This window comes from Mandrillus leucophaeus, unplaced genomic scaffold (assembly GCF_000951045.1).
Source record: "Mandrillus leucophaeus isolate KB7577 unplaced genomic scaffold, Mleu.le_1.0 Scaffold771, whole genome shotgun sequence".
Classification (NCBI taxonomy): Eukaryota; Metazoa; Chordata; class Mammalia; order Primates; family Cercopithecidae; genus Mandrillus; species Mandrillus leucophaeus.
The window spans coordinates 824,899-851,422 of NW_012108375.1; the positions used below are offsets into that span (position 1 = coordinate 824,899).

General features: G+C 35.4%; 1 protein-coding gene across 1 annotated transcript in view; it reads left to right on the forward strand.

Moving 5' to 3' along the window:
• ADAMTS6 (ADAM metallopeptidase with thrombospondin type 1 motif, 6) overlaps positions 1-26,524 on the forward strand; it is a 336,516-nt gene that overhangs the window by 140,086 nt on the left and 169,906 nt on the right. Inside the window, exons 8-9 of the mRNA XM_011966761.1 lie at positions 13,419-13,462; positions 18,049-18,154. Coding sequence (XP_011822151.1) covers positions 13,419-13,462; positions 18,049-18,154 — 150 coding nt within the window. The remainder of the gene's footprint in view (positions 1-13,418; positions 13,463-18,048; positions 18,155-26,524) is intronic.

A 26,524-nucleotide genomic window follows, 5' to 3' on the forward strand; every position in this document is an offset into this window, starting at 1 on the left:
CCTATGAGTGAGAACACGCAGTATTTGGTTTTCTGTTCTTGTGATAGTTTGCTCAGAATGATGGTTTCCAGCTGCACCCATGTCCCTACAAAGGACACGAACTCATCCTTTTTTATGGCTGCGTAGTATTCCATGGTGTATATGTGCCACATTTTCTTAATCCAGTCTGTCACTGATGGACATGTGGGTTGATTCCAAGTCTTTGCTATTGTGAGTAGTACCACAATAAACATACGCCCAGCACCATTTATTGAAGATACTGTCCTTTGCCCAATGAATGTTCTTGGCACCTTTGTCAAAAATCAATTGGCTGTATACATGTGGATTAATTTTTGTGTTCTCCGTTCTGTTCCATTGGTCTATACGTCTGTTTTTAATGTCAGTACCATGCTGTTTTGGTTATTGCAACTTTGTAATGTATTTTGAGGTCTGGTAGTATGATGCCTCCATCTTTGTTCTTTTTGCTTATGATTGTTGTGTCTGTTCAGGGTCTTTTGTGGTTTCTTACACATTTTAGGGTTTTTGTTTTCTGTGAAGAATGTTGGTATTTTTAAAGGAATTACATTGAATCTGTAGATTGATTTGGGTAGTATGGTCACTTTAGCAGTATTAATTCTTCTGATTCATGACCATAGAATATCTTTCCATTGGTTTGTATCCTCTTCAGTTTCTTTCATCAGTGTTTTGTAGTTGTCCTTGTAGAGGTTTTTTGCCTCCTTGGTTACATTTATTCCTAAATATTTTACTTTATTTGTAGCTATTGTAAATGGGATTGTCTTCTGGATTTTTTTTCAACTAGTTCATTTATGTATAGAAATGCTACTGATTTTTGTATATTAATTTTGTGTTCTGTAACTTTACTGAATTTGTATATCAGATCTAAGTGGTTTTTTGGTAGAGTCTTTAAGTTTTCTATATATAATATTATTTCGGAAGGTGGCACCAAGATGGCCAAATAGGAACAGCTCCAGTCTGCAGCTCCCAGCATGAACGACGCAGAAGAAGGGTGATTTCTGCATTTCCAACTGAGGTACTGGGTTCATCTCACTGGGACTTGCCTAACAAGTGGGTGCAGCCCACAGAGCAGGGCGGGGCATTACCTCACCAGTGAAGCGCAAGGGATCCGGGAATTCCCTTTCCTAGCAAAGGGAAGCCATGACAGACTGCACCTGGAAAATCAGGACACTCCCACCCTAATACTGCACTTTTCCAACAGCCTTAGCAAACAGCACACCAGGAGATTATCTCCCGTGCCTGACTTGGAGGGTCCTAAGCCCACGGAGCCTTGCTCACTTGCTAGCACAGCAGTCTGAGATCCAACTGCAACGCAGCAGCCAGGCTAGGGGAGGGGCGTCTGCCATTGCTGAGGCTTGAGTAGGTAAACAAAACAGCCCAGAAGCTCAAACTGGGTGGAGCCCACCGCAGCTCAAGGAGCCCTGCCTGCCTCAGTAGACTCGACCTTTAGGGGCAGAGCGTAGCTGAAAAAAAGGCAGCAGAAACTTCTGCAGACTTAAATATCGCTGTCTGACAGCTTTGAAGAGAGTAGTGGTTCTCCCAGCATGGAGTTTGAGATCTGAGAATGGACAGACTGCCTCCTCAAGTGGGTCTCTGACCCCCGATTAGCCTAACTGGGAGACACCTCCCAGTAGGGGGGGCAAATGACACCTCATAAGGCCAGGTGCCCCTCTGAGATGAAGCTTCCAGAGTAAGGATTAGACAGCAACATTTGCTGTTCTGCAGCCTCTACCGGGGGTACCTAGGCAAACAGGGTCTGGAGTGGACCTCCAGCAAACTCCAACAGACCTGCAGCTGAAAGTCCTGACTGTTAGAAGGAAAACTAACAAACAAAAAGGGCATCCACACCAAAACTCTATCTGTACGTCACCGTCATCAAAGACCAAAGGTAGATAAAACCACAAGGATGGGGAGAAAACAGAGCAGAAAAGCTGAAAATTCTAAAAATCCCAGTCCCTCTTCTCCTCCAAAGGAATACAGCTCCTCGCCAGCAATGGAACAAAGCTGGACAGAGAATGACTTTGACAAGTCGAGAGAAGAAGGCTTCAGACGATCGGTAATAACAAACTTCTCCGAGGTAAAGGAAGATGTTTGAAACCATTGCAAAGAAGCTAAAAACCTTGAAAAAAGATTGGACGAATGGCTAACTAGAATAAACAGTGTAGAGAAGTGCTTAAATAACCTGATGAAGCTGAAAACCAATGCACAGGAACTACATGATACATGCACAAGCTTCAGTAGCCGCTTTGATCAAATGGAAGAAAGGGTATCAGTGATTGAAGATCAAATGAATGAAATGAAACAAGAAGAGAAGTTTAGAGAAAAAAGAGTAAAAAGACATGAACAAAGCCTCTAAGAAATATGGGACTATGTGAAAAGACCAAATCTACATCTGATTGATGTACCTGAAAGTGACGGGGTGAATGGAACCAAGTTGGAAAACACTCTTCAGGATATCATCCAGGAGAACTTCCCCAACCTAGTGAGGCAGGCCAACATTCAAATTCAAGAAATACAGAGAACGCCACAAAGATACTCCTTGAGAAGAGCAACTGCAAGACACATAATTGTCAGATTCATCAAAGTTGAAGTGAAGGCAATAATGTTAAGGGCAGCCAGAGAGAAAGGTCGGGTTACCCACAAAGGGAAGCCCATCAGACTAACAGCGGATCTCTCGGTAGAAACTCTACAAGCCAGAAGAGGGGGGCCAATATTCAACATCCTTAAAGAAAAGAATTTTCAACCCAGAATTTCATATCCAGCAAAACTAAGCTTCATAAGTGATGGAGAAATAAAATCCTTTACAGACAGGTAAATGCTGAGAGATTTTGTCACCACCAGGCCTGTCTTACAAGAGCTTCATAAGGAGGCACTAAGCATGGAAAGGAACAACTGGTACCAGCCACTGCAAAAACATGAGAACTTGTAAAGACCATCGATACTAGAAAGAAACTGCATCAAATAATGAGCAAAATGATCAGCTAACATCCTAATGACAGGATCAAATTCACACCTAACAATATTAACCTTAAATGTAAATGGGCTAAATGCTCCAATTAAAAGACACAGACTGCCAAATTGGATAAAGAGTCAAGACCCATCAGTGTGCTGTATTCAGGAGACCCATCTCACATGCAGAGACACACATAGGCTCAAAATAAAGGGATGGAGGAAGATCTACCAAGCAAATGGAAAACAAAAAAAGGCAGGGGTTGCAATCCTAGTCTCTAATAAAACAGACTTTAAACCATCAAAGATCAAAAGAGACAAAGAAGGCCATTACATAATCCTAAAGGGATCAATTCAACAGGAAGAGCTAACTATCCTAAATATATATGCATCCAATACAGGACCACCCAGATTCATAGAACGAGTCCTTAGAGACCTAAAAAGAGACTTACTCCCACACAATAATAACAGGAGACTTCAATACCCCACTATCAATATTAGACAGATGAATGAGATAGAAAATTAACAAGGATATCCGGGAACTGAACTCAGCCCTGCACCAAGTGGACTTAATAGACAGCTACAGAACTCTCCAACCCAAATCAACAGAACATACATTCTTCTCAGCACCACATTGCACTTATTCCAAAATCGACCACATAGTTGGAAGTAAGCACTCCTCAGCAAATGTAAAAGAAGAGAAGGATTTAAGAAACTCAGTCAAACACTAAACTCCGTGGAAACTGAACAACCTGCAAAAGAAACTACCATCAGAGTGAACAGGCAACCTACAGAATGGGAGAAAATTTTTACAATCTACCAATCTGACAAAGGGCTAATATCCAGAATCAAAAAGAACTTAAACAAATTTACAAGAAAAAATCAAACAACCCCATTAAAAAGTGGGTGAAGGATATGAACAGACACTTCTCAAAAGAAGACATTTATGCAGCCAACAGACACATGACAAAATGCTCATCATCACTAGCCATCAGATTACTGCAAATCAAAACCACAAGGAGATACCCTCTCACACCAGTTAGAATGGCAATCATTAAAAAGTCAGGAAGCAACAGGTGCTGGAGAGGATGTGGAGATATAGGAATGGTTTTACACTGTTGGTAGGACCGTAAACTAGTTCAACCGTTGTGAAAGACAGTGTGGCGATTCCTCAAGGATGTTTAACTAGAAATTCCATTTGACCCAGCCATCCCATTACTGGGTATATACCCAAAGGATTATAAGTCATGCTGCTATAAAGACACATGCACACGTGTGTTTAGTGCAGCACTATTCACAATAGCAAAGACTTGGAACCAACTCAAATGTCCATCAATGATAGACTGGATTAAGAAAATGTGGCACATATCCACCATGGAATACTATGCAGCCATAAAAAAGGATGAGTTCATGTCCTTTGTAGGGACATGGATGCAGCTGGAAACCATCATTCTGAGCAAACTATCGCAAGAAAAGAAAACCAAACACTGCATGATCTCATTTATAGGTGGGAATTGAACAATGAGGACACATGGACACTGGCTGGGGAACATCACATGCTGGGGCATCAGGGGCAGGGGGAGGGATAGTATTAGGAGATATACCTAATGTAAATGATGAGTTAACAGGTGTAGCACACCACATGGCACATGTATACATATGTAACAAGCCCGCATGTTGTGCACATGTACCCTAGAACTTAAAGTAAAATAATTTAAAGGGGAAAAAAGATTATGTCATCCACAAACAGGGGCAATTTGACATCCTCTTTCCAATTTGGATGCTCTTCATTTCCCTTTCTTGCTTTATTGTTCTGGCTAGGACTTCTAGTACTATGTTGAGCAAGAGTGGTGAGAATAGGCATGCTTGTCTTGTTTCAGATTTTAGAGGAAAAGCCTTCTTCTTTTCTCTGTTAAATATGATTTTGGCTGTGGGTTTGTCATATATGGCCTTTATTATGTTGAGGTACTTTCCTTCTCATATGATTTAGCTGTGTCCCCACCCAAATCTCATCTTGAATTTTAGCCCCCACAATTCCCACATGTTATGGGAGGGACCCGGTCAGAGGTAAGTGAATCATGGGGGCGAGTCTTTCCCATGCTATTCTTGTGATAGTGAGTAAGTCTCATGAAATCTAATGGTTTCATAAAGGGGAGTTTCTGTACACAAGCCCTCTTCTCTTGTCTGCCACCATGTGAGACACGCCTTTCACCTTCCACCATGATTGTGAGGCCTTCCCAGCCATATGGAACTATGAGTCCATTATACCTCTTTCTTTGGTAAATTGCCCAGTCTTGGGTATGTCTGTGTCAGTAGTGTGAAAATGAACTAATACGCCTTCTATATCTAATTTATTATGAGGTTTTATCATTAGGCAATGTTGAATTTTATCAAATGCTTTTTCTGCATCTATTGAGATGATGATATGGGTTTTTTCCTTCATTCTATTCATGTTATATATGACATTTATTGATTTGCATATGTTGAACCATCCTTGCATTCCTGTGATATTTCTCACTCGATCGTGATGTATTATCTTTTTGATGTGCTGTTGTATTTGGTTTACCAGTATTTTATTGAGGATTTTTCTGTCTATATTTATCAGGGATATTGGCCTGGAGTTTCCTTTTCTTGTTGTCTCCTTGTCTGGTGGTATCAGAGTTATGGTGGCCTCTTAGAATGAGTTAGAAAAGATTTCCCTCTGCTTCAATTTTTTGGAGTAGTTTGAGAAGAATTGGTACTTATCCTTCTTAGAAGATTTGTTAGAAATCAGTGGTGAAGTTGTCTGGTCTAGGACTTTTCTTTCTTGGAAGACTTTTTATTATTGATTCAATCTCTTTGCTTATAATTGGTCTGTTCAGGTTTTCTGTTTCTTTTTGGTCAACCTTGGAAAGTTGCATGTGTCCAGGAGTTTATCCATTTCTTCTAGGTTTTCACACTTATTAGAATATAGTTGTTCACAGTAGTCTCTAATGACCCTTTATTTTTCTGTGGTATCTGTTGTGACATCACTTTTTTTAATTTCTGAGATATTATTTATTTGGGTCTTCTCTCTTTTCTTCTTAGTCTAGCAAATGGTTTGTCAGTTTTCGTTATCTTTTCAAAAAACCACCTTTTTGTTTTATCGATCTCATATTTTTTAGTTTCATTTTCATTTATTGTTGCTCTGATTACATTATTTCTTCTACTAATTTGGGGTTTGGGTTTTTCTTATTTTTCTAGTTTCTTGAGATTAATTGTTAAGTTGTTTATTTGAAATCATTCTAGTTTTTTGATTTATGCATTTATTGCTATAAGCTTTCCTCTTATATTGCTTTTGCTATGTCCTATAGGTTTTGGTATGTTGTGTTTCTATTTTTATTTGTTTCAAGGAATTTTTTAATTTTATTCTTAATTTCTTCCTTCATCCATTGGTCATTTAGGAGCATGTTGTTTAATTTCATACATTTGTATAGTTTTGGATGTTCTTCTTGAACATCTGATGTTTCCTTGTTGATTTTCTGTCTAGATGATTTGTCCAATGCTGAGAGTGACATATTATTGCAGCCTATCTCTCTCTTTAGATCTGATAATATTTGCTTTATATATCTGGGTGTTCCTGTGTAGGGTGCATATATATTTATGATTGTTATATTCCCTTGCTGAATTGATCCCTTTATTATTTATTAAATATTATTTTGTCTATTTTTACAGCTTTTAATTTCAAGTTTGTTTTATCTGATATAAATAAAGGTATACCTGCTCTCTTTTGGTTTCTGTTTGCATGGAATGCCTGTTTTTATCCCTTTACTTTCAGTCTCTATGCATCTTTACAGGTGAGATGCATTTCTTGCAGATAAATTATATTGGGTCCTTTTTAAAAAAAAAAAAAATCTTATTTAGTCAATTTATATGTTTTCAATGGGGAATTTAATCCATTTACATTCTAGGTTACTATTAAGAGATAAGAATTTATTCCTGTCATTTTATTGATCTTTTTCCAGTTATTTTGTTTATCATTTCCTCCTTCCTTCCTCTCTTATTGTTTACTTTTGCCATTGGGTGGTTTTCTGTAGTGCTGAGGTTTGATTCCTTTCTCTTTATTCTTTGTGTATTTACTTGACCAGTGAGTTTTATAATTCTACATGTTTTCATGATGGTGGTTATTATTTTTTGATTTCCAGATGTGAGACTTCCCTGAGCATGTCTTATAAGTCCAGGCTAATGTTACAAAAGTTCCTTAGTTTTTGCTTGTCTGTGAAATAATTTTTTTTTTTAATTTCTGAAGAATAGCTTTGCTGGGTATAATATTCTTTGGTGGAATAGTTTTTTTTTTTCTTTCAGTATTTTAAATACACCTTCTTATTCTCTCCTGGTCTATAAGGTTTCTGCAGAGAAATTAGCTGTTAGTCTAATGGTGATTTGTTTATATATGACTTGACACTTTTCTCTTGTTGCTTTTAAAATTCTTTGCTTTGACTTTTGACAATTTGACTATATGTGCCTTGGAAAGGATTTGTTTGGAGTAAATCCATTTAGAGTTATTCAAGCTTTCTGCACTCTCTCCTAAGACTTTGGAAGTCCATCTCTTTCCCAAGTCTTTGGGAGTTTTCTGTTATTCTTTCATAAAATATGGTTTCCTCACTTTTTTCCTTCTTTTCTCCTTCTGAAAGCTCATAATACAACTTTTGTTAACTTATTGGTGTTTCATAAATTCTATAGGCTTTCTTCATTCTTTTTTATTCTTTTTTCTTTCTTTACTTTTTCTGCCTGTGTTATTTCAAAATACCTGTCTTTTTGTTTGGAAGATCTTTCTTCTGCTTGATCTAGTCTGTTGCTGAACTCTTGATTGTATTTATTTCCTTCATTTAATTCTTCTGTTCTAGTATTTCTCTTTTCTTCTATTTTTTATTTGATATTTATCTCTATTGAACTTCTCATTCAAATCATTAATTGTTCTGATTTCATTAAATTGTCTATATTATATCTCACTTTCCTTAAGATTATTTTTTTGAATTCTTTTTCTGGCATGTCATATATTTCCTTATGATTTGGTTTCTGTTACTGAAGAATTATTGTTTTTCTTTGTGGGTTACCTTTTTTTCCCCTTTTTTTATGATTGACATGTTCCCATATTTATTTCTGTGCAACTGGTAGAAAAACTACCTCTTCTAATTTTATGGAGTAGGTTTCATAGGGAAAGATTAATCCATATAAGTAGATCTTGGGGTGTCAGTTTGGTAGGGTCTGTTGGCCTTGGTTCTTGATAGACACAGTAGTATTGTCTGTGTGTAGTTTCTTCAGCTGTAATTCACATTAGTGGTATTTGTGAATTTCTCAGTGACCTAGGCTGAGAGAATTTGCTTTGATGGTGGCATAGCTTTGCCAGGGGTGGGCTTGCTGGGCTATTTCTCAGGTCAGAAATGTGTTCACATGGTGGGTTGGCTAGCTTGCGGTCTGACTCACTAGGTTTAGGGCCATCGTGCTATTACTCTGATTGGAAACACAGGCATGCAGTTACTTAGACAGCCTGGGGGTGTGCCTGCCAAGAGTCGCTTGGAGGGCTATTTCTCAGGTCCAGGACATGAGTGCACAGCTGCTTGGCTGGCATGGGGATGTGTCTGCCAGGGTTGGCCCACAGGGCTATTTCTCAGGCCTGTGACGCAGGCATAAGGATGTTCAGCTGGCCTGGTGGCATGTCTGCTGGGGGCAGACTACAGGCTGTTTATCTTGCATAGGACACAGCTGCATAGCTCCTTGGTTAGCTTAGGGGCATGTTTCCCAGGGGTGGCCCACATGGCTGTTTCTTAGGCCTGGGATGTGGTCACATGACTTCTTGGCTGGCCTGGGTGGGTGTCTGCTGCAGGTGGCCCATGGGGCTATAGTCCTGGCTCTGGGCCCAGGCACACAGCTGCTTGGCTGGCTGGGAGGGCGTGTCTTTCAGGGGCAGTCCGTGGGGCTGCTTTTTAGGCTTAGGATTCAGGCAAAGGGCTGCTTGGCTGCCCTGGAAGCATGTCTGCTGGTGGTGGAAGGTAATGCTATATTTTGGAGATCTTAAAATGAAACTTAATCATGTGTTTTGGTCAGTTTCTCTGATAGTCATGCCTAGGCAAAAGTTACCAGAAAATTAAAGAGTTGAAAGTATCCATACCCGAAAAGTATCCTATGTTATAGTCTCAACCAAATTTTCTAGTTTTGATCTTGCTCAATTGTCCAACCTCATTATGAATTTAGGATCAAAGAATGGCAACATATGCGTTCGTCTGCTTACTCAAAAGTGGAACCCTAATTTCCCTAAAGTACTGGACTGTATGTAGATTCCCTATGACCATCTTTCTTAATTCTTTTTCATCTGACCTGAAGCCTTTATTACACTTTCACGAAAAGAAAACCAAAAAAGTACCATAGGGATAAGGTGCTATTTTTCTATCCTAATTCAGAATAATGGACATTTTCCAATTTTATTTCAGCTTTTCTTTTTACTTCTTAGCATTCCAGTGTACTTCTTAGCCTAGTCTGAAGGCAGGATCACAGGCCCAAGTTTGGGGGCTCCTACCACCTGTGGGTTGGTAAGGATTTAGTAGTGACTGATTTTTGTAAAGGGTGTTGAGAGTAAGCAATCAGAATTCCTTTTCCTCAATCTTCTCTTTTTCAATTTGTACTGCTGCAATAAAAGTCCTAAAAGTATACCAATTACATATTTGGGATAAAGCCAGACTCCTTGCATTATTTTTCTTTGTAATTTTTCTGAAGTGGTTCAGATCTGGAGGAAAATAAGGCAAACCTACAGTATGGCAGAGAGTTGATGGGATGTAGAGTGAACGTGATGCAAAGTAAAAATGAGAAAGGTAAAAGAAAGAAAGAGGGTGTGAAGTTAGTGAAGATTATTATTATGGCATAAAATTTAAAAATGCTATTTAAAGATAAGATGGGAGACAACTGAGAGTTATATCGAAGAACTGAAATAAGCTGGCTCATATTTGGCCTACTTTAAGAGACAATGACTTAAGTGTAGTACAGCTTGAATTAAGTGATTTCTCAAGATTTTTTACATTTGTAAGCAATATGGGGCTGACAGCACAGAAAATAGTTTCTGGGAAAGGAATCAGGAATTTATACATGAAGAAGGAAAAGAGGGATAAGAGAATGAATAGAATAAGAAATATCCCACAAAAAAGAAATGGAAAAAGGTAAAATATGAGATAACAGTAAGTTTATAAAATATGTAAATAGTAGACTAAAAGTAATTTTGAGTTTTAAAAAATGTCTCAAATGATTACCTTGCACTTCTGCTGAACATTTTGTTACGTGTAGGTAACATGATATTGAGCAAGTATACACAAAGTATGAAAAAATATTTGTATTCATCAATTCTATATTTGAATAGAAATTCAATATAGTTGAATAAGATTACCTTCAGTAGAAACTTTAATGTTTCAGATTTATTATTCCCAATTTATAATATAGATACAACTTGATTCTATGTAATTCATGGATAAGATGGTGTAATTTTAAAATCCATGACTGAAGTCTTTTTCTGCCCACAGTCTGTTTCTACTATTCCATGGTACACATTAAGGAAAGGCAATTATAGGAATGGCCTAAAGAAGATAAATCTATTAGAAGTAGGTATCATGGTAGATAAAGCCACATATAAATTTTTTTTTATTACCTTGTCATGTCTTCCATTTATCAATCTGGAATTTTTATTGTTGCAAACTGTCCTAAGCTATGTTCAGGCAAAACCTTAGGATTTGGTGGATGAAGGTTATCAGTTATAATGAAGGGAAGTTTTAGATCAAATTCCATTATAAATATAAATATTCGTAAAATAAGCAAGAAGGCACAAATATTTCATATTCCTTATTTTATAAGCTTGACGACATTCCAACTCTGTTATTTAGGTGCTCTGACAATACTTTGCATGAAGAGTGCACTCAATATGTATATGAAAATATTTGGCGGACAGAATTTATTACCCTTATATTTGTCATCAGGTACCCTAATACTCCAAACCATTGAGTGAACATACAGGACAAATCTCAGATGTGTTACCTAAGTGTACATCCTGCAATGCTTGCTGGGTTTTTGTATGGGTTCATGCAAAGTGGGGCAATGTTTCTGAAATATTTTGGCCAATCTACAGATCTGGAACACCATTAATTTTTTCCTTCAGTGCAATGAAAAACACATTTTTAACAATCATTAGACATTCATTGGCTAATTATCAAGTTTCTCTTTTGTTTATCATCAGAGACAGGCCTAGCTGAAAGACTTTCTGATTAAAGTTGGTTGTATAGAAATTTATATATGTATGTATATTCTCCATACTCTCTCACCTCTCCCTTAGATACCCACTGTTATCCTTCCAGATTTGTATGTATATATAAGCAATCTGTATAATAGTCATACTTTGAAAAAATTCTTTTCTACTATACAAACTATTTTCTAAGTTGCTTTTGTCTATAAGAAAAACAAATCTGGTTTAACATTCAATATTTCAGCCTCTCTGAAATTCTCATAGTTCTTCAGTATGCAATACTCTTTCTAGACTTTGTTCCTTTGAATACTCTATTCTCTACTTGGAATGCTTTTACTTTTCTTTGTTTTAATCTGGCTTAAACTTTAAGACCTGTTTCAGATGCATGTCCTATATGAAGCTGTTTCCTAGTTTTCTATGTGTATTCACTGTTTTGTCTGTATTTCTATATTTTGTATTTAAGTAGGTTATGGCAGTAATCATCATGATAGTCGTTAACAAATACTGGTTGCATAGTGTAAATCTAACTATTTTTACATTTATTTTATGTAATCTTTTTTCCAGATTTCTCTGTAATTTATCACTTGTCTTTTCTTTTCCAAAATAGACCAAAAGTAACTTATTTATCTTTCTATTCCCAGTATATGGCACTATACCTGGGCATATGATAAGTGTTCAGCAAACTGGTAGACCAGTTTTAGGAAGGGCACTGTGGAACTTGGAGATTTAGAAATAGATTCTATTGAAACATCTGTATCTGCGTTACCATGAAAAGTCTTCCTTTACGTTTTCTTGAAGACAGCTAGAAAGGATTGTGGCTATTTAACAATAGGCATAACACACTATGATCGCAAGATAAATTGACTGTGACACCAAGAATATACTTTATGGTGCTTTGGTGAGTACATTAGTACTCTCTCTATATCTTACATTCAAGGGTGTTCCAAGCATTGCAGTCCCATGGCTTGCCAATTGCAAAAGAAGAAACAGAGAGGATGAATGTGTGAATGGTCAGAAGAGAAGTTTATGCAAGAGAAAAAGAAAATCCCTTTGCTCAAATGTAAAATGAGCAGGATGAAGAGTTTGAAATTCTAAAGATAGACACAGGGTATCTCCAGAAATTTTAATGAGTTCAACAACCCAGTGATATGGCTGGTTATAATATTTGTTCCATGAAAATACATTTTGGTCTGGTGATTGATAAGTAAAAATGGGATTATTTACTAACCCTCTACCCTACTAATATTGACTAATCGTTATATACAATAAAAGGGAACTTTTACAACTTGGATTTCACTGTAGTTTGTGAAACTTTACTTTTTAACTGAAAAGCTTTCCGCTTCCAGCATAAAACAGAAGCAAATAAAAATTTTTAGCCTTTTACATTTATTTTTTACTCTCACTTTAGAAACTTTAAATACTTTTGGTTTTAAAAATGTTTACAAGGATATACCAAAAATGCTTAAAATAAATGTTTATATCAATATTGACAGGATTCTAAATGTAATATTTTTAAAATATGCAACATTATGGACTCAATCTTTTGTATTGAGTTATAATGCAGCATGGTATAGAATAAGTCTGACCAACATTAGGAAAGCTTTCTATTGAGAGATTCATTTAGCCTTTTGTAAAATCATCTAAAAATAGTTGTATTTTAGCCATGCTAATTTGCTGGTATACAATTTGGAGAAATATGTAATATCAGTTTTATTCCCATTGTTGTATTACATGATCTTTTCTTCTTTAATAAGAACCTGTGTTAAAGCAACTCCAAATAGTGCCTATAGCTCAGAAGTATAAAATACAGTCTGTGTCTGTAACAGAACCCTATTCCCACAGGTTCAAAGGAGATTGGAAATAAGAAGCTACCTATTTGCACTTTGCAGAAGTAGCAGCAATCTGCAGACAACCCACTCTAGCTTCAAAACAGTATGGTAGATGGTTTTATGGAACTTGCAATTACAAAAATCCGCTTTAACCTTTCTTTCTTACTGGCAGGTGTTCTATTGGCTTGCAGCCAGAGGCTGTGAGTGTAGTGCTGCCTGTGGTGTTCCTCAGCACTGTAGAGTGCTGAAAATGCCAACACTCCAGTTGATTGCTCATAATTGCATTAATTGTGATCTGACAACTTCAGGAGAGAAGTATGATGACTATAGAAAAATATTTTACAAATTTGATCACAGTACAAATTTCATCTCTTTTTTCTCCATAGATATGATATCTGCACTTATAAAAATAAGCCTTGTGGAACACTGGGTAAGTTTTTTTTTTTTTTTTAATTTTAATAAAGATAGAATGGTTCAGATTGTCTTCCTGGACCAGCGACTTTAATCTTTATTATTAATTTGCTCATTTTCCTTTCTGTACATCTGAAATCCCTAAAATCTGTTACACCCAGCCTTTGCAGATATGTCATTTACTAGGAAACAAATATTTATTACTATCATAAATATTATATAAATTTCATTGGCTTTTTTGACAACTGGAATGATTATTAAAATTAACTTAGAATATGATTCAAAATCATTAAAGAATTATAAATTGAGGTTACCACTCATGTTCATATAATTCATCTCTGTAATGTATTTTCTAAAAATACCAAGATTGTGAGAGCAAATGAAAGCAGTCAACATCTTGAAATTTCAGGCTAGAAAAGGAAAGGGGAAAAAAAAAAAAAGAACTAAGGATACTTAATGAGGAGGCACCAAGAACAATACTTCTTTTGGTACAATTTTGTGGAAAGAGTGTAGCCCCATAAGATAGTATTGGAAATTTTATACTACCCAAAAAACAACAACAAAAAATAATCTTATAAAATATTATAGCCACAGGTGAAGAAGGGGGACAGGATTATCTTTCTTGTGCTCCCAAAGGATCATTTGTCTTTTTAAAAGCATTTCTGTAGTATTCTAGAATTTTAAAAATTACACGTTGTTACAGAGCATAATTTCATAGTTAACTGCAAATACAAATGGGCAAAAAAGGTAGCTCTCCAGTAGTCTAATATATTAAGCAACTAGAGTTATTTTAAAGGACAGAAGCTCTTTTTCTCTGATAAATTTTTTAAGGTCATAGAGACTTTTTACAGACTCAGAAGGTAAACAGCTGAAGATGAATTCTCTAGTTTCTCTATGACAAGTCTCAGTTTTCTTAATTGTAAAAGAATAGTTATGAAATTGATTCCTATGCACCTCATAAGCATTTTGGGAAGATCAAATTAAAGTAGATGTAGGAGGAAAAGTGTAACCCAACTTCCTGGGAAGTTCAGTGAAATATCTCTTCAGAAACTAAAATTTCTCTTGATAATTTTACCCGACTTCCCAGGCTTCTCCTACCCATTTCCCTCAGGATTCATGGCTGAAGAAGAAATCCCAAATAGCCAGTGCTGAGTATTAACTATGGAGAAGCTTGCTAGTTAAAAAGCATAATGGAGACAGAGCTCTCTTTGCTGAGCGAGCTCACATCAAAAAGATTTACTTTGTAGTGTTTTAAGCTAACAAGACCAACATAATCCAATAGAGGGGACTCTGAACTGGGAACTAACAACTGGCTTTGACAGTTTCAGTACATTAACTTTTACAGTGTATTTAAGGTCTTTGTTCCCCAGTTTTCTTATCTGTGACATAGGAGTAATATCTGCCCTTATGCTACATGGACATTGTTAAAGTCATTTAAGGAAAAAAATGTAGATATATTTAGTAAAGAGGTAGTATAAAAATGAACTGGTATTATTTAATGTAGAAATTGCCTATACTTTTAAACTTTAGATATAATAGACAGTAGACCTCAAATCAGGTGCACATATCAGCCAAAGCTAGTATTTTTCTAGTATATCTATATTTGAAGAAATGTGTATATATACACATAAACACATTTATACATATACACACATATTCTCTCTCTCTCTATATATATACCCTCACTCTCCCTATGTATATATCTCTCTCTTTATATAGATATATCTATATATATACCCTCACTGTATGTATATCTATATATACACCTCACTATATGTATATCTATATATATAACCTCACTCTCCCTATATATATATACCCTCACTCTCCCTATATATATATATATATATTCTGCTTTTTGAAGGTAGATTATTTACATCGAGATATGCTCTTCGTTGTATTAGATTGGTGCAATTTACTTCGCACCAACCTAATGACATTAGTAAGACACACACACAGTGATTTTTACTTTTATTTTGAGATATAAAGTATTTTGGTATTGCCTAGTACTTTGTCATTATTGGCAAAGATTTGAGGTGTTTTCCTATTCTACTTCTTATTTTATTTTTCTGAAAATAATGTGTTCTAACTTTGATAGTTTATTAATTTATAGAATCAGTACATTAATAGGTATGTATCAATGCACTTTTCAAGCTCAATATAAGTTATTTTTCAAACTATAAACTTGTATATTGTTTTTATACTACTTCTTGTGAAAATGGAATGAGCTGTATATATATTTATATATATCACACACACACGTTTTAACTTCATCTATGGAAAATGTATTATCAGTAGAGAATTGAGCAGATTACTTTTTGACTTGTATTCTAGTCACTTTCATATTGGCTTTTATACTGATTTTTCAATAGTATCTTGCTTAATAATTCTGATGACCAATTGTAACATGGCTAAGTAGGCTTAAGGGTGCAAACTGTGGCCATCAAGCTGAGGAAACCTAAATGACCCAAATAGTAATCAAATCGCCATTAATACAATCACACATAAGAATTTTGACAGTCTCAATTTTATAGGTATACAGAACATTGTGGGGGGTTGTGAAAATACATTCGCATTTAAAATACTTCCATTTTAGTTAAGATTTAGCTTTATATTTCGATGAGTAGGAATTTTCCAAGTATATTCTTTCTGAAGTTGTTGTTTTAGCAGAGATAACAATTTTATAAAGTAAACCTGTGCTTGTAAATACACCTTGAGGAGTCACTGAAAATTCTCAATTGAAAATACAGCCACATGGCACGTACCAAAAAACGACGCAACAACAAACCCCAAAAGCTAACCCATGGAATAATAGATTTTGGGAAATGTAAGAAACTTTAATTTAACAATAATTATTCTTAATAATTCTGCTTTTCTTTTGAAAAAACATACATTTCATAAAGCTCAAAACAGAAACAGTATTCAGAGTGGCTTTGTTCTTTCCATATAATAGGCCATATTGAACCAAATAACTTAAAGCCAGATAATATAATGCAATTTTTAAAAAGATTTCGGGTACTTTCCTATTCTACTTCTCATTTTATTTTTCTCAAAATAAAAGTAAAATTCACTATGTGTGTCTCTCTCTTTCTCTCAGTGGAGATTGGAAATGACATTCATTAAAATATTTTAAATATTTAAACAAATATTAAATATTAACCAAAAATTAAATGAAACAAAAAAAATAAGTTATCCTGCTCCATTTTTTACATTCTCTGTTTTAGGTCCCAATACCTCTAATGAATGGAAGGGCAGCCCAGGGGTATCACCAGTATTTATAACTCTGTGAGGCAGAAATCACCTCCCTCCCCAACTCCTGCCTCTCTCACATAAAACAGTAGGAAAGGCAAACAATCTATTAGCAAATCCAGCATTAATCTCATCTCTGTTCCAATGTAGCTGTTGATACATATATTAGAAAATACAGAGAAACACAACTTCTAGAGCTTTCTTGTCAGTAAAATTATGGATTATATATCATTTATTGTTTCTAATTAGTACAGCTGGGAAATTATACCTAGCACAGAACATTGCTTATTGCATTCAATAAATATTCATTGAATTGAATTGAAATCACTTTTGGTGGGAAAGTAATTATTAATGTTTGGGTGACGATAGTAGACTACTGACCATAAAAAATGTTTTTCCTACTTCTCCTTCAACTTCTTTGAAATAACTTTTTGTTTCTATGTGCATGAAGTATGATTTGGCATCTGTTTCCTTATAAGAGATGACATTTCTGCTTTTGCACAAAAATTCTTTTTTTGAGCACTGTGTTAAAGTTCTGTAGTATTTCACACAGCATGATATTCATTTGAAAGTAAATATTAAAACTTTTACATACTAAAATCCCCAAGGGGAGAATACCTTGAGTAACATAACATTTCACTGGAATCAGCGAATTAACACCATAGTATTTGCTTTATTAGTAAAACTCTAATGCATTGAAGTAGGGAATAGGAGAGAGGAAAAGTGACACTGAATGTGTGAATGACTTTCCTCCCATTAATATACTAAAAGAAATTGTTGCATCACTGTCAGGATTAATTTGAGATGATTAAAAAAATATGCAAAAACCTCCCATCTTTAATGGCTCTCCTTTCCATCTTTTGAATCATTCATTTTATTTTTAATAAAAATATCACTTAAAAAATCATTTGGGATTCCCCCTTTTTTTGGTAACTAGAAAGTTACTTGTATATTTTTATGAACCCACTAAACTTAAACAGATCTCTTTAGAAAAATAATGTGGATATATTTTGCTTTCTACAGCCTGAAGAATGTTAAAATAGAAATGCTTTCTTGAATTCCCTCTTCTGGCTCAAGTTACTAGGTGGTCCCAAGTTACCAGAAGTAAAATTTATAAATCTAACCCCTAGTCTAGACATTTTCCAGCACTGACTGCAGTTCAAAAAATATTAATGTCTAGCCGGCAAAGTGAAATTCCCCCCAGTGATTTTGCAAATGACTAGAAAGTTAACCTTTTGCCAACGGCTCCTTCTGTGCATGGAGATTATTAAAAAGAATCCAGGCATTTATAAGTATGGGCTTTTAAAGACTGAAACACCTTGGCTTGACCCTTTGTGTCTCTTTCTGTTTATTCAGGCTTGGCCTCTGTGGCTGGAATGTGTGAGCCTGAAAGGAGCTGCAGCATTAATGAAGACATTGGCCTGGGTTCAGCTTTTACCATTGCACATGAGATTGGTCACAAGTGAGTGAGTTTAAGAAAATCAAAATAAATTTTAGAACTCCGCTCTTGAGCAACTTGTAACTACTGTGTGGAAAGGCTGTGCTGAACCTTATTTTACTGCCTTTTTGTCTGATTCCAATAGAGGATGTTATTATTTTGGGTATTGGGATAAATCATCTTAAGAACTGGAGACTTGTTAGATCATCTTTGTTATTCAATGAGTAGTGTCCTCAGTGGTGAATGCACCACGTTTAAGTTTTTGTTCAGTCTCCTCGATACCTGTTTCCTTATAAAGTCCAGTTGTTTAAATGATCTTTCTTTTCCTCAAGTGACAATGCATATATATTTTAAAATCATTGACACCACTACCATAAAATGTAGTTTTAGTTTTCACTCTTCATAGAGCTGTCAGCATCCCTTTTCCAGGCATAAAGTTTGTGCAGACATTGCTATGTAACTTGTATTTTCAGGTGCGTTTGTATGTCATTGAAAAAAATAACTGTAAGAAGTACACGATACCATCCTCCTTTCTTCCTAGGAGAACCTGAAGGTTTTAATGTTTGTTTTAAGTGAACCTGTGCCAAAGGAAAAACTATCTTATGCACCCTGCCCCCGACCCATGGCAAAAAATACCATTTAAAATTTTAAACAACAGGCAGTAGTAATTTGAAAGCCTGTTCATGTGGAAGGAGAGAAGCTTGATAATACTTTTTTAAAAAATTTCAACATTTGTGTTGAAATTTGACTGAACGATGACTTGCCTCAATTAGTCAATTTCTAAGCTGATTCTGACGCTCTTATAAAGGTAAAAACTAAACAAAGGAGCTTCCAATTTACTAACAGGATTTTTTTTTAAGCAGGGAAGCTCTTCTAAAACAGAAACAGTTAACATTTAGCAAATGACTAATTATATCTGCTTAAAAAAATGAGAGAAAACTTTAAAATGTTAGTCCAGCATTTTTAGCTAAAACAAGCAGCTTACTTGCAAGAACTCCTGACATATTTATAATTTAAGTTTTATAATCTACTTTTTTGGTGGCGACGTAGCTAGGGGAAAAAGAACAAATAAAAATCAATGTTTTTAACCAACATTCAAGACCCATCTAAAATGCCAATTCTTCCATTAAACTTTTAAAAATTCTTAAAAAAAAATCAATGTTTATTATATAATTGCCTCACAGGTAATTCCTGAGGTAAATCTGTAGTTCAGCTTTTTTTGTTGTTGTTGGAGAGTAAAACTGGGTCAGTTGGCTGCATTATTTCAAAATTGCAATCAAATTTTATCAAATTGATATTGATTTAGGTGTAAATTTAAATAAACAGCAAGTTTCAAACCTGGCTTGATTCAGACACAGGAAAAGTCAATATTATACTCTTAATGAAGACTGAAAAGTATTGATGTTCTACTTTCCATTGTAATAAACATCAGGTGAATAAAAGGAAAAAGACCTCTTAACCAAGCAGTTTATCTTTAATTCACTTAAAAATCTGGCTAATTAATGACTGTCATACTCCTATGCAATCAAACTGAATTTAATAGGTTCTGTTAGATTCAGTTAAATTGGAAGGTTAGGAAAAGTAACATACAGTGGGTGAACACTTGTGTATGTGAAAACACTATTATCTTATGTAGTCACAAGTTAATGTCAACACACACATTTCACGTTCCTTTCTTGTATGTACATACTTAAATAGTTGAGGTGAGGGTTTATCTTTCTTTGTATCTTTTATAAAGATTCTGATTGGGCAACTTCCCAGGCTTCCTAGATTTTGTTGTTGTTGTTGTTGGCCTTATAGATAAATCTTTTCAATTCTTCCTACAATGAATGGCTTGTACCTTATGTAGAAAAACTGTGAAACAGAAATAGAATATACCTCTGAAGTTTTATGTATCTTGGAGTAACTTTGTTTCATAGTTAACTCTTGTTTGAAAGTATGAGTGTTAAAAATGGCAAAAAAATCCACAAAATCCTTGGATTGAGAGCCAGAAAAATGCTTCCATTTAAAAATGTTGTTTGACAGACAAAAAAAAAAAAAAAATAGCTTTTTCCCTATGTCCAGTTTATCACCATGTTACTGTCCCCCTTCCCCAGACAACTGGGCAGATGTGTTTAGCATATATTGTCTGTTTTGTGTTGCTCTAAAGGAATACCTAAACCTGAATAACTCATTTAAAAAAGCAGTTTATTTGACTCACAGTTCTGCAGGCTGTATGAGAAGCATAATGCCAGCATCTACTTCTAGTGAGGGACTCAGGAAGCTTCCACTCATGGTGGAAGGCAAAGCAAGAGCCAGTGCACCACATGGCAAGAGAGGCAGCAAGGGAGATGCTGTGCTCTTTTAAACAACCAGCTGTCATGTGAACTCATAGAGCAAGAATTCATTCATTCCCCCCAGGAAGGCACCAAGCCAATTATGAGGGATCTGCCCCCATGACCCAAATACATCCCACCAGGCCCCACCTCCAGTATTTGGGATCACATTTCAATATGAGATTTAGAGGGAACAAACATCCAAACTGTATCAACATACTATTTTTTTCAATTAATATGTCAAATTATTATTTGGTCAGTTAGGGAAAATCTGTTTCATATGTGAAGATTCCTTTACTTGCTTTTAAGATCTTAGGGTTTAGCCTTCAGGAACTTAGCAGGTCAACTCTGGCACAATTCATGTTATCATTAAAATACAGTGATCTCTATTTTTCCTGAACCAAAGCAGTAGCCATAGTAAATATATCAAATATATTTTCAGATGAAGTATACTGATTTTTTGTGACTCGTATCCTTTACGAGAATGGATGTTAAGTGATGTGATGATATCGGCAGATTCATTACAGTGAAGAATATTTGACCATAAATTACTGAGAAGAGCCCCCTCTGAGTAACTAGACTGTGTGAATATTTTCTCCCTTTCTTTAAATTGTGTAGAATATGGTTTTGCACACAGTGTATACTTGTGCAGGGATATAATATCTATTTAAAATAGCTGTGAGATAACATTTTCTTTGGCTAAGCCTTAGTGACCACTTTTATTTCTCTCCATCCTCTCCATCCTTTTGTGAAAACAAGAAATTAGTTTCGTTGTCAAATGAAAAATTGTGGTTTTTTTACTATATTTAAATGACACGTCTAGGTTTAATATAGGCTATAAGCCAAAGGCACTTAATGAAATCTTATAGGAAAGAATGTTCTTTGAAAGATTTAAAAAATTAATTATGTAGTTGCCATGAATTTTATAAGTTGAAAAGATTATGATGTCAAAGAGGGGTGGCAAGAATGCAGCCAGACATCTGGTATATTGAGAAAGCTATCTAGTGTATCTAAACTGTACAAAAACAAATAATCTTAATAAGGGATCTTAAAAATACTCATTTTTTGGTTATGAATGCATACTGAAGTATGTGAGACTGAAGTGACATGAGGTACAGGATTTTCTTTTAAAAGAAAGGAAAAAAAGAGAAAACAAGAATAGCAACATCTTGAATTTTATTATCTTGATGATGTGTTTATGGAAGTTCATTATGCCACAGTTTCTACTATTGTATATGTCTGATTTTTTCCACAAAATGAGTTCTAAGATCATACATTGTTCAGGTGTGGCTTAACTCATTTCTTAATCATGACTGAGTGAACTTTAATATTGAGAGAATTTTTAAAGTATTACAATTTGTAGTCAGACACCGTGGCTCATGCCTGTAATCCCAGCACTTTGAGAGGCCAAGGTGGAGGATTGCTTGAACCCAGGCATTGGAGACCAGCCTGGGCAACATGGCCAAACCCTGTCCCTACAAAAAATACAAAAATCAGCCAGGTGTGGTGGCATGCACCTGTAGTCCCAGCTACTCGAGAGGCTGAGGTGGGAGGATAGATAAGCCCAGAAGATCAAGGCTGAAGTGAACCATGATCATGATCATGCCACCACACTCCATTCTGGGTGACAGGCCAAGACCCTGTTAAAAAAAAAAAAAAAAAAAAGAAAGAATGAAAAAAGAAAAAGAAACCTGTATTGAAAGCTGTAGGGATATATTGGTCTTGCTTTAGGAAGTAAATATCAGTATTTTGTCTTAACCATAGGAATTCTCCCTGTGGATTAGTTAGGAGATGGGTTTTAATGTTAGTTTTATAAAATGAATTAGGAAATATTTTCTAGAATAGTTTGCTTTCCCATAAGTACATTTTAAAACATTATTTAGGTATAATTTACATACATTAAAAATGCACCCATTCTGTTTATGATTCATTGAGCTTTGGCAAAGTTGTATAACCATGTCCCACCACCACAGTCAAGATATGAACATTTCTATTATCTGAAAAAGTCCCCTTTACAGTTAATTTCTACCCTCTTCCCCACTCCTTCATCCCCAGACAACCATGGATCTCCTTTTTATCACTATAGATTAGGCTCACTTTTCTATAGTTTCATATAAGTGGAATTACTCAATGGGTACTCTTCTGTGTCTAGGTTTTTCCCCTGAGAATAAGGTTTTAGGAGAGCCATCCATGTTGTTGTGTATATCAGTAGTTCACTTTTTTTCTGAATAGTAATCCATATCACATCACTTTTCTGGTTGTTTTTAGTTTTGTGCTATTATGGATAGAATTATAATGCAGATCTGTTCATAATTATTTGTACTGATGTAAGCTTTCATTTCTCTTGGGTGATACTGTTGGTAGCATGGTGTTAGTTTAATGATGTTAGTGATGGTGAGCAATTTGCATGTGCTTCATATACATCACTCATATATCTTTGAAGTGTCTGTTCAAATCCTTTTCCCACTTTAAAAAAATGGGTCGTTTTCTTCTTATTGAGCTGTATTATGGATAAAAGTCTTCATCCTATTTATGTGTGTATTATGTGTATACATATACACACAATACACACATAAATAGGATGAAGACTTTTATCCAAAATATATAATATATATAACATATAACATATATTCATCCATAATATATAACATAAAACATGTATAGTTTATATTTGTGTGTATATCATCATTTTCTCCTCATCTGTTGCTTCCTGTTTACTTTTTAAATTGTGTCACCTTATGAAAAGCAGAAATTTAAAATTTTGATGAAGTCTAACTTAAAATTTTTCTTCTGTGGTTTGTGCTTTTTGTGTCCTAAGAAAGCTTTGTGTATTTCAAGATTGTGAGGATATTTTCCTGTAGAAGATTTATACTTCTAGCTTTTATATTTAGATCTATAATCCATTTTGAGTTAATTTTTATGTATAGTAGGAGGTACAGGTTGAGGTTCATCTTTTTTCCATATGAATATCCAGTAACTTCGGCACAATTTGCTTTAAAAAGTTGGTTGGTTTGTAGTTTTATTTTAATGCCTTTGTCTAGTTTTGGTATCAGAATAAAGTTTGTCTTATAAAATGGGTTAAGTCACAGCCAACATTATACTGAATGGGCTAAAGCTAGAAGCATTCCCCGTGAAAACTGGCATAAGACATAGGTGCCCTCTATCACCACTCGGGCTCAGCATAGTATTGGAAGTTCTGGCCAGGGCAATCAGGCAAGAGAAAGAAAGAAAGGGCATTCGAATAGGAAGAGAGGAAGTCAAACTACTCCCTGTTTGCAGATGACATGATGCTATATCTAGAAAACCCCATCATCTCAGCCCAAACGTTTCTTAAGCTGATAAACAACTTCAGCAAACTCAGGATACAAAATCAGTGTGTAAAAATCACTAGCATTCCTATAGACCAACAATAGTTAAGCCAAGAGCCAAATCAGGAATGAACTTTCATTCACAATTGCCCCAAAATGAATAAAATACCTAGGAATACAGCTAACTAGGGAGGTGAAAGATCTCTACAAAAAAAAAAAAAAAAGCTAATGGGACTAATGGGATTTAATTAAACTAAAGAACTTCTGTACAGCAAAAGAAACTACCAACAGAGCAAACAGACTGTGTACAGAATGGAAGAAAATTTTTTCAGACTATGCATCTGACAAAGCTCTAATATACAGCATATATAAGGAACTTAAACAAATTTACAAGAAAAAAACCATTAAAAAGTGGGCAAAGGACATGAACACACACTTCAAACAAGGCATACATACATACATATATGAAAAAAAAAGCTCAACATCACTGATAATTAGAGAAATCCAAATCAAAACCACAATGAGATACCATCTCAAACCAGTCAGAATGGCTGTTGTTAAAAAGTCAAAATTAACAGATGCTGGTGAAGTTGTGGAGAAAAAGGAATGCTTATGTACTGTTGGTGAGAGTGTAAATTAGTTCGACCGTTGTGTAAGACAGTGTGGCGATTCCTCAAAGATCTAAAGACAGAAATACCATTCAACCCAGCATTTCCATTACTAGGTATATACCCAAAGGAATATAAATCACTCCATTTCAAAGACAAATGCACATGTATGTTCATTGCAACCCTATGCACAATAGCAAAGACGTGAAGTCAACCTAAGTGGCCATCAATAACAGACTGGATAAAGAAAATGTGGTACATGTACACCATGGAATACTATGCAACCATAAAAAAAGAATGAGATCATGTCCTTTGCAGGGACTTGGATGGACCTGGAGGCCGTTATTCTCAGCAAATTAACATAGGAACAGAAAACCAAATACTGCATGTTCACATTTATAAGTGGGAGCTAAATTATGAGAACACATGGACACATAAAGGGGGACAACAGACACTGGGGCCTTTTGGAGGGTAGAGGGTGGGAAGACAACTAATGTGTACTAGGCTTAATACCTGGATGTATTAGTCAGGGAAATAACCTATACAATAGACCCCCATGACACAAATTTGCCTATGTAACAAACCTGCACTTGCACCCCAGAACTTAAAATAAAAGTAAAAAAAGAGAGAGAATAAAATAAAATGGTTTAAGTTTTCTATTTTTTGGAATAGTTTGTATATTTAATGTTATTTTTTCTTTAAATGCTTTTAGAATTCATCAATGATGTCATCAGAGCTTAGAATTTTTATTGTGGGAAGATTTTTAATTAAAAATTTCATTTCCTTGTTAGATATAGGATAACATTTTCTAGATCTTCTGAGTCCTTATTTTGTAATTATGTCTTTCCAGTATTACTCAATTTCAGCTGAATTGCCAAATTAACATTTGTGATATGCTTTTACTGTTTTTTAATGCCTGTAAGTATATTCCCTCATTTATTCCTGATATGTACGATTTGTGTTTTCTCCCCTTTTTCTTGATCAGTCTACCTATAGGTTTATTGATTTTATTGTTCTCTTTTTAAAAAACATCTTTTGGTGGCCAGGCGCAGTGGCTTACACCTGTAATCCCTGCACTTTTGGAGACTGAGGTGGGTGGATCACCTGAGGTCGGGAGTTCGAGACCAGCCTGACCAATATGGAGAAACCCCGTCTCTACTGAAAGTACAGAATAAGCCAGGTGTGGTGGCACATGCCTGTAATCCCAGCTACTTGGGAGGCTGAGGCAGAAGAATGACTTGAACCGGGAGGCAGAGGTTGCAGTGAGCCAAGATTGTAGCATTGCACTCCATCCTGGGCAACGAGAGTGAAACTCCTTCTCAAAAAACAAATAAACAAAAAAACCTTTTGGTTTCATTGATATTCTCTATCGTTTGCTCACTTCCTTCCTTCCTTCCTTCCTTCCTTCCTTCCTTCCTTCCTTCCCTCCCTCTTTTCCTTCCCTCCTTCCTTCCTTCCTTGCTTCCTTCCTTCCTTCCTTTTTTTTTCATTTTTGAGACGGAGTCTTGCTCTGTCACCCAGACTGGAGTGCAGTGGCACAATCTTGGCTCACTGCAGCCTCATGCCACCAAACCCACCTAAGTTTTGTTTCCTTGTATTCTTGCATATATATATATATATAATTATTATTATTATTATTAGGTAGATGTGAGGTTTCACCATGGTGCCCAGGCTGGTCTCCAACCCCTGAGCTTAAGCAGTCCTTCCATGTCAGCCTCCCAAAGTGCTGGGATTACAGGCCCGAGCCACCACACCTGGCCTGTTTGCTCATTTTCTGTTTCATTGTCTACTCCTTATTATTTTCTTCCTAGTTCTTACTTTGGGTTTAATTTGTCCTTTATTTAAAAACATTTTTAAGATAGAAGTTTGAATAATTGATTTTGGACCTCTCTTCTTTCATAAAATTAGCACTTAACAGCTATAAATTTCTTTGTAGGCCCTCCTTTACCAGCATTTCACAAATTTTATTATACTGTATTTTTATTTTCATTCAGTTAAAAATTGTGTGTTATTTCTTCTTGGATTGTGATTAGATAATATACTGTTATTTTAATCTTTCTAATATTGAAAGATTAAATGGTGTTAAAAGATTTACAAGCCTGGTGGCTTGTAGATTAAAAGCCTCATGGTCAGGCCGGGCGCGGTGGCTCAAGCCTGTAATCC